General features: G+C 39.8%; 1 protein-coding gene across 1 annotated transcript; it reads left to right on the top strand.

The window, feature by feature from the left end:
* Positions 1–482: 482 nt before the first annotated feature.
* Positions 483–9,398, top strand: LOC121877133 (eukaryotic peptide chain release factor subunit 1-like; the record flags this gene model as incomplete). Its single annotated transcript, XM_042382753.1, has 2 exons — positions 483–800; positions 9,081–9,398. Coding segments are annotated over 2 exons (636 nt in total), but the record flags the coding sequence as incomplete, so codon positions are not given.
* Positions 9,399–10,179: the final 781 nt, after the last annotated feature.

The raw sequence follows: 10,179 nt of genomic DNA, 5'->3' as shown, positions 1-10,179 counted from the left end.
TCTCCCTAAATTTCAACTTTAGGTCACCAGACGGACCAGATATTAATATTATTATTACTTTCAAAATGGATCGGGTTCAACTTGTCCAATTCAGAGACGCTCTCAAGGAGTTGGAGAATCTGGAGGCTCTCCGGACTTCGTCTGTATTAAGCCTTCACCTCCCATCATCTTCCTCCCTGATACTCGTCAAAAATAGAATCAAGGATGAACAAAGCCGCGCGGCCAACATAAAGTCCGTTTCCAACCGCTCTTCAGTGCAAGAAGCACTGAAGAGCGCTGTGGATATGTTATCCACAGTCAATGCCATGCCACCCCATGGGCTTTTAGTGTTTTACGGCCAATCAGTTCTCAACAAAGCAACCGGCGAGGTGAGTCGCCTTCGCCGGACGTTAACACCTCCTCAACCAGTTCAAGAATTTAAATACGATGTCAGCAAGACATTCTCCACGCACTCACTGCACCAATTACTCATCTCCCAAGAGGGAGGCGTTGGCTACATCGTCATCGATGGGTCAGCGGTTGCCCTTGGAACGCTCTCTGAAAATGGACTAAAAGTCCACCACCATGAGAACGTGGACATTCCAAAAAAGCACGGCAGAGGTGGCCAGTCCGCTCCCAGGTTCCAGCGCATCCGCCTGGAAAAGAGACAATTGCTGGTGAAGAAAGTAATTGCTCTCAGCGAAGATTATTTTCTGAATGAAAATAAGGCGACCGTGCAGGTTCAGGCCCTGGTGGTAGGGGGTCCTGGTCAGCTGAAGGACCAATTGGTTGAGCGTCTCCCTCAGCTCTTGAAGAGTGCTGTAAGATCTGTAATAAACACCTCATACTCCGGCCGTCAAGGTCTGAGGGAGGCCATCAATGGCACACGGGACCTCCGCCAGCACATGCTTTTGGAAAAGTCTAACACTGTCCTCAGTTCCATATTTGAAAAACTCAGGGTCGATGAACCGGACATGGTCTGCTTTGGTGATGAAGTTCGAGCGGCCATGGAGGATGGTGCCGTCAAAGTTGTCGTGCTATGGGACGAGTCCCCTGAACTCGCCTATTTTACAGAAAACTGTCCCGAGGGGACTGAGTTAATGGCGATACCCAACACAACAAATAATACCCAAATGCTTATAAGCACGTTTGGGGGGATAGCGGCCTTAAATAAATACCCAAGAGCCGTCCCAAACGAAGAAGAGGCCGAGTGAGGCAAAAAAAAAAATAAAAGAAAAAAAAATAAATAAATAGAAAAAAAAATAAAAAAAAATAAAAAATGTAAAAAATAAAATAAAATAATGTTTATTTTTATTTTTTATAAATAACAGGACTTTTCTTACTAAAACTAGTCGTTCTCAAATAGCCACTTAAAATGTACCAAAATGAACTTCACATAAGAAAGTAAACACCACCATTAACATTTCATTACAATAACAAACAATATCTTCCTTTCACTCCTATGATATACCTTACTTTAATACATATTATACATATCAATGTATAGTCAATAATATCCAAAACTATTACTCTTTATCTATATTTCACTAAACCTAATGAATATATACAGTGAGCGTAGGTAACAACCTATTAAATATATATAGTGAGCGTAGGTAATACATCTAGCAAACCAAAAGAATTACACAAAAGATAAGTATCTAAACTAAGACAATGTTAACTAATTATCACTGGGACCTAACCTAACCTAACCTAACCTAACCTAACCTAACCTAACCTAACCTAGCCTAACATAACATAATGTTACGGTCGTCCCCCTATTGTATTTAGTTTCTGTTGTTTCCCGTTTTTCTTTAGAATCGAATTTCAAAGCCTATGGTAAAGACTTTGAAAAAGTTCTTGATTATTTTATATAAGTATGTATACTAGTATTTGTTTCATTATGTAAACTTTGTAGAATGTATTCTTATTTTTTATACAGTTAAGAAAGACTGTAAGAAGCAGTTGTGAAGCATAAAAGGAATTAGAAATTATATGTTGATGAAACAAGAAAGCATTGGAACATTGTTTTGGTTCTGGTGGCTCTCTCTGTAGCTAGGTTGAGGATAGGAGGGTCAAACTTGTGTGGTGCACATTTATCTATTATTTTCTAGGCAATCATGGATAATTGTGGTGTTAACTAAAGTGCAATATGTTCATTATAGTCTAAAGAATATTATAGCAGTGAGAGAGTATTGTGTTTGGTGGAGGTAACATTATTCTGAGTGAATTGATTTGCGGCCTTTTGAACACATATTTATTATATTTTGTTGTAATTTTGAAGCTGTGTTTTGATCAAACCAGTTTTAATGGGAACAGTGGTATTGAAATAAACACCTGTCAGCTGTCAGGAGGTTGTTAGCCTATGGACTGACTATACATCCTCTAGTGCAGTGGTTCTTAACCTTTTTTGAGTCACGGACCCCTTTGGGAATCTGGTGAAAGCTATGGACCCCCCCCCCCCTAGAAAAATGCACATAAGCACATAAACACAACTTTGCATGTAAACATGATAAAACCATATTATGATAGAAACTCTACAGAAAATGATATGAATAACAAGGTGAATTGTCTATGTGTCAGGTCTGATGATGAAAAGATGATAGATGAAAGTGAAGATATGAAGTTGGGGAGATGTGAAAATAAACTGTTAAATAATTCAGGTGTGATGAATAATTTAGAAAAGAAACTTGATCATTTAGGAACTGAGAAGAGAAATCAAATCATACAAATTATACACGAGTTTAGGCCTTTGTTTTCTGATGTTCCTTGGAGAACTGAGGTATTACAGCATGATGTTGAGGCTGAGAATACAACACCCATTAAGCAACACCCATATAGAGTGACTCCTAAGATGAGAGAGATAATGAGACAAGAAGTACAGTATATGGTTGATAATGATATGACTGAAAGAAGTAACAGCCCTTGGAGTTCACTCTGTGTATTGGTGACTAAACCTGATGGTATTTCATATAGATTTTGTACTGATTACAGAAAAGTAAATACAGCAATGTAACCAAAGCTGACTCATATCCTATTCCTAGAGTGGATGATTGTACTGACCAAATAGGAGATGCTAAATTTGTAACTAAGATGGATTTGTTGAAAGGATATTGGGAAGTACCACTGACTAAAAGAGCAAAAGAAATGTCTTCATTTGTGACTATGGAAGGTTTATATCAGCATAAAGTGTTACCCTTTGGTATGAAAACAGCGGTAGTACTTTCCGAAGATTAGTTAATCAAGTATTGTATGATGTTAAAGGTTGTTCTGTGTGTATAGATGATATTGTACTGTATTAAAAAACTTGGGAAGAAAATTTGTATTTAATTAGAGAAGTATTTAACAAACTGAATCAAGCAAACTTGACTGTAAACCTTGTGAAGAGTGAATTTGCTGTAGAATATCTAGGTTATATTGTTGGTCAGGGAAGTGTCAAACCAATTAATGCTAAGGTGGAAAGTACTGTGAAATTTCTTGCACCTACAAATAGAAGAGAATTATTAAGATTTCTGGGTATGAGTGGATATTATCGTAGGTTTTGTAAGAACTTTTCAACCATTGCTTTACCATTAACCAATCTGTTGCCAAAGAAAGTTAAATTTGTGTGGAGTGTTCATTGTGATGACACGTTTAAAGAATTGAAACAGATACTTATAAGTGCACCCATACTTTTTACTGTAAATTATGATAAACCGTTTAAATTGTATGTAGATGCTAGTGATTATGGAGCTGGTGGAGTTTTAATGCAAGAGAAAGATGATGTTGAGTATCCTAGGTAGAAGGCAAGTGGTGGAGAGAGAGAGAGAGAGAGAGAGAGAGAGAGCCTGGAGACTTCGACCGTATTTCCTCGTGTAAAGGACTGAGGATGAGCTTATGATTGACGAGGATTATATGGGTGTGGAAGGTGGGATGGGGAGGAGAGCGAAGATTTGTAGGAAGACGAGATGAGTGAGGAAAAGGGGAAGAAAAGGAGGAAATATCGACCCCGAGACTGTGTGGCTTACCATGAATTGGGTGTCCATCCTTCAAAGACAGCGTAAGGATGAAGCTATGAAGGATAGATGAAGCCGAAGGAGTCGGATAAAGGGGGAGAAGGCGTGTCCAAGAGAACAGAATTCACTACACAGTTTGGGCCTGGGTCTCACTCGCTGGATGGTGATGGGAAGGTTGTCTTGGGTTGGGTGTAACGTTATTGGAATTTTCTTGCCGACTATCTCTCAGAATTATAGTATTCTTTAGAGACCAGTAGCTCTGTATATCTCTATCTCTCACGCACGCACGCACGCACGCACGCACGCACACACACACACCAGACTTAGTTCATTACCTCTCCGTCACATTCTATAATCATGAGATTCTGAATTACTTTTTTTCCCCTATTCACAAAAAAACAAAACATTCTTTTACCCCCTTCTCTTGTCCTACCTTCCTCCTCCCCTAGTTCCTGATCCCAGTGACAGGAGCCATTTCCTGGTTGGCGAAGGGAAAGAGATGCAGTTAAAAAAAAAATAGATGCCGTGGAGTTTGTGTCAAGAGGAGAAGATTTACGCCAGATAAGGTGTTTCCTCTGGTGCTGGAGGATTGGTACAAAGATACGATTAAAGAACATCTAAACACTATACTACACCACATAGAAACTACAATTATATCCCATAACATCACACAACACCACACTACACCCATAACACCACACTTTAACACACAACACCACACTAGCTTATGTTGGAGAGAGAGATCACTGGTTCAATTATCACAGAGTATTATGTTAGCAGCAGACGACATGTTAATGCATGTTAATGTTAATGAAGAGAAATCCCATTACAAACGTAGAGAGAGAGAGAGAGAGAGAGAGAGAGAGAGAGAGAGGAAGGTTGATAAGGCGACCAAATCTATTCTCATTTACTCAACGTGTAAGTAAAGACGTTATTTTTGTAACTATTAGTAAGGAGATGAATGAGATTATCAAGGTACATTATTTTATGAGGGTGGAAATGACAACAGATTTGCTTACCTTTCATATTCTCTCTCTCTCTCTCTCTCTCTCTCTCTCTCTCTCTCTCTCTCTCTCTTTAATCTATACCCCCTTCTCTGCCTTCATCTCTCCATACACAGATACACCAGTACATTCCCTGTAGATAGTATCAGGGCGAAATTCATATCATAACACGAGCCAATACTTCAGTGTAGCTCCCTCCCTCCTTCCTTACCTTCTTTCTTCTCTTCCTCCCTTCCTACCTCCCTCCCTTATTCCTTACCTACTTCTCTTCTCTCTTACCTCCCTCCCTCCCTTCTTACCTCCCTCCCTTCCTCCTTTCTTACCTCCCTCCCTCCCTCCCTCCACCCTTACCTCTCTTCTTACTTCCCTCCCTACTTCTCTCCCTCCCTCCTTACCTCTCTCCCCCCTACCACACACACACACATCAGTACACGATATCACAACAAACTTCAAAACTTCCTCCATAAGACTGTAACTTCGAATGCCTGTTTCCTGCCCGTCTGGCTTTCCATGTTTACTTATGCCAGAAGAATTTACATAATCTGTTGCTCGGCTCTGGTTAAGTCATCGTTTGTGTCCGGAAATATTGTGACTCACTCAGCTGAACTTGTCGGAGGAGAGTGACGTAATTTGGTACTTGTGGGCAAATAACTCTTCGTCTGTCTCTGTTTACGTGTCCCCCGTAGATTGTATATGTCTTTTGTTAGTCACTCCATATGTGCGTCCATGTGCGTGCTTCCGTATATTGTATGCGTGTGTCTGCGTTATCGATTTAAACGGTATTTCTCACTCACTCACACTCAATACATTTTCTCTCTTTCCATTTGTTCTTATGTCTCTCTCTCTCTCTCTCTCTCTCTCTCTCTCTCTCTCTCTCTCTCCCACTTGACGAGAAGAAGCATAGACTATCAAACTCCGCCAGCAGCATCCACTTACACCTCACTTCTCAATACTTAAGTGGCCACGGGAAGATGCTTACACACTATGTCTCCCATTCTCCCGCCTGACTCTGATTATGAAGGAAGAGGAGGAAGGGGGGTAGGAGATAGAGGAGGAGGGGTATGAAGTAGAGGAGGAGGAGGATGTGGAGGAGGAGGATGTGGAAGAGCAGGAGGCGAGGGCGGGGCTATTATCTTCTTTTCCCTTTCTTCATTTCCTCCTCTTCCTTCCCCGTCTTCTCCTCGTTTTTCTCCCTCGTTTCTCCTCATTTCTCACCTTCTTATTCTCTCTATTATCTACACTCTTCCTCCTCCAATCCTTCAATATCCACTTCTTTCCATTACCCTTTTCCTTCTTTCTCTTTCCGCATCCCCCTTCCTTTTTCTTCATCATTCGTTTTTCTCACCCTCAGTCCTCCTCCTCCTACTTTACCCCCGTTCTCTTCCTCTCTCCTCCCTCCTTCCTGTTCCTTCCACCTGCCCCATCTTCCCTTTGCTCTCCTTTCCCTCTTTAGGTTATCTTATTTGGTCTCTCCTGTACACTTAACTTCACATTCAATCATCAATATAATCGTCCTCATGAATTGTTTTTGTAAATTTTTAATCAAGACGGTGAAAATTGGGTAAAATTCCCCCCAAATTAATACAATATACATTAAATGAACTTGTGTATTGAGTGTATTGAGGTGAATACCATTCCCCCAATGTCCTTTTTCGTCTGTATCACATAACATATTCAGCTCTTTGATCTACGAACACTCGCTCTTTCAAATATTGTAAACAAGAATGACAGATTTATTGGTGATACTCATTATTGCTGACGTGTGCTTTAGTGGGAACGTGTTGGAATACTAATTGCAATATTATCAAACGTATGAATGTATTTACATTGATATAACACGTCTATTGACACTGATGTACTACATGTTATATACAAATGAAAGTATTACAGTTAAGGCGCATGAGCAACTTCAAATCACACACACACACACACACAAAATTACAAAGAAAATCCCCCTTCCCCCCCGCCTCACACGAAGAGGAAAAATGAAAAATTATCGAAGCCTTGAGATATCTTACGTCCACCAGTCCTCTCGGTGAATCTTGCAGTCAACAAGTCCATCTCATCTGCATCAAATCTCTAGGGAGGTCATATATCTAACCATCCCTTCTCCGGGAGATTCTTGACACCGGACACGCCGCCCCGAGGGCATGTGACAAATAGGATATCATTAGAGAGGCCGACACGAGTGCTGTGGCAGTCGGACACATTTACCCTAAGTTATGTTCCACGAACCAGCGACCCCGGCAGGAGACGCTGAGAGGACCTGAGGTTGTTTTCTGGCTATAAATCTCCCGACAGACGACTGGAGGTCAAAACTTTTGGAGCTTCTAAACTTGAAAAAAAAACTGGAGGTAATCTTGTGGCCGGAGTGAGGACTGGGTGAAGATGTTTTTTTTTAGTTTAACAAATTTATTGGCAGAGCTTGTAGTACAGTTTGCCTATTATGAGTAATTCAGTCAGGTCTTGACACTGAGGGTGGTATCACTTCTCACTGCCACGCAGGACGGAGGTTCATACATAAAGAAATACATCATATTCATTAACAGCTATATACAGTATATATAGAGGTCAGATTCATGTGGGTAATGTCACTGTTCACTGCCATGCAGGACACTTAACTACTACTACTACTACAGCATCTTAACTACTACTACTACAACATCTTAACTACTACAACATCTTTACTATATTACTACAGCATCTTAACTACTACTACTACAATGTCTTTACTATATTACTATAGCATCTTAACTATTACTACTACAGCATCTTAACTACTACTACTACAACATCTTAACTACTACAACATCTTTACTATATTACTACAGCATCTTAACTACTACCACTACAATGTCTTTACTATATTACTATAGCATCTTAACTATTACTACTACAACATCTTAACTACTACTACTACAACATCTTAACTACTACTACTCCAACATCTTAACTACTACTACTACAACATCTTAACTACTACAACATCTTTACTATATTACTACAACATCTTAACTACTACTACTACAACATCTTAACTACTACTACTACAACATCTTAACTACTACTACTCCAACATCTTAACTACTACTACTACAACATCTTAACTACTACTACTACAACATCTTAACTACTACTACTACAACATCTTAACTACTACAACATCTTTACTATATTACTACAACATCTTAACTACTACCACTACAATGTCTTTACTATATTACTATAGCATCTTAACTATTACTACTACAGCATCTTAACTACTACTACTACAACATCTTAACTACTACTACTACAACATCTTAACTACTACTCCTACTACATCTTTACTATATTACTACAGCATCTTAACTACTACTACTACAATGTCTTTACTATATTACTAAAGCATCTTAACTACTACTACTACAATGTCTTTACTATATTACTACAGCATCACAACTACTACTACTACTATTACTATAATGTCTTTACTATCTTGCTACAGCATTTCTACTGCTACTACAATGTGTTCACTATATTACTACAGCATCTCAACCTCTACTGCTACTACTACACTATAACATGTTCAGTATGAAGCTGAGGAACAAAATTCCAACCTCACTTTTTTATATTTTGTAATCTCTCCCTAAATTTCAACTTTAGGTCACCAGACGGACCAGATATTAATATTATTATTACTTTCAAAATGGATCGGGTTCAACTTGTCCAATTCAGAGACGCTCTCAAGGAGTTGGAGAATCTGGAGGCTCTCCGGACTTCGTCTGTATTAAGCCTTCACCTCCCATCATCTTCCTCCCTGATACTCGTCAAAAATAGAATCAAGGATGAACAAAGCCGCGCGGCCAACATAAAGTCCGTTTCCAACCGCTCTTCAGTGCAAGAAGCACTGAAGAGCGCTGTGGATATGTTATCCACAGTCAATGCCATGCCACCCCATGGGCTTTTAGTGTTTTACGGCCAATCAGTTCTCAACAAAGCAACCGGCGAGGTGAGTCGCCTTCGCCGGACGTTAACACCTCCTCAACCAGTTCAAGAATTTAAATACGATGTCAGCAAGACATTCTCCACGCACTCACTGCACCAATTACTCATCTCCCAAGAGGGAGGCGTTGGCTACATCGTCATCGATGGGTCAGCGGTTGCCCTTGGAACGCTCTCTGAAAATGGACTAAAAGTCCACCACCATGAGAACGTGGACATTCCAAAAAAGCACGGCAGAGGTGGCCAGTCCGCTCCCAGGTTCCAGCGCATCCGCCTGGAAAAGAGACAATTGCTGGTGAAGAAAGTAATTGCTCTCAGCGAAGATTATTTTCTGAATGAAAATAAGGCGACCGTGCAGGTTCAGGCCCTGGTGGTAGGGGGTCCTGGTCAGCTGAAGGACCAATTGGTTGAGCGTCTCCCTCAGCTCTTGAAGAGTGCTGTAAGATCTGTAATAAACACCTCATACTCCGGCCGTCAAGGTCTGAGGGAGGCCATCAATGGCACACGGGACCTCCGCCAGCACATGCTTTTGGAAAAGTCTAACACTGTCCTCAGTTCCATATTTGAAAAACTCAGGGTCGATGAACCGGACATGGTCTGCTTTGGTGATGAAGTTCGAGCGGCCATGGAGGATGGTGCCGTCAAAGTTGTCGTGCTATGGGACGAGTCCCCTGAACTCGCCTATTTTACAGAAAACTGTCCCGAGGGGACTGAGTTAATGGCGATACCCAACACAACAAATAATACCCAAATGCTTATAAGCACGTTTGGGGGGATAGCGGCCTTAAATAAATACCCAAGAGCCGTCCCAAACGAAGAAGAGGCCGAGTGAGGCAAAAAAAAAAATAAAAGAAAAAAAAATAAATAAATAGAAAAAAAAATAAAAAAAAATAAAAAATGTAAAAAATAAAATAAAATAATGTTTATTTTTATTTTTTATAAATAACAGGACTTTTCTTACTAAAACTAGTCGTTCTCAAATAGCCACTTAAAATGTACCAAAATGAACTTCACATAAGAAAGTAAACACCACCATTAACATTTCATTACAATAACAAACAATATCTTCCTTTCACTCCTATGATATACCTTACTTTAATACATATTATACATATCAATGTATAGTCAATAATATCCAAAACTATTACTCTTTATCTATATTTCACTAAACCTAATGAATATATACAGTGAGCGTAGGTAACAACCTATTAAATATATAT

The sequence above is a fragment of the Homarus americanus genome, unplaced genomic scaffold (genome assembly GCF_018991925.1).
Source record: "Homarus americanus isolate GMGI-L3 unplaced genomic scaffold, GMGI_Hamer_2.0 scaffold35387, whole genome shotgun sequence".
Taxonomy (NCBI): domain Eukaryota; kingdom Metazoa; phylum Arthropoda; class Malacostraca; order Decapoda; family Nephropidae; genus Homarus; species Homarus americanus.
Note: the sequence above shows the minus strand (reverse complement) of the source record. Positions and strands in the feature narration are given on the sequence as shown.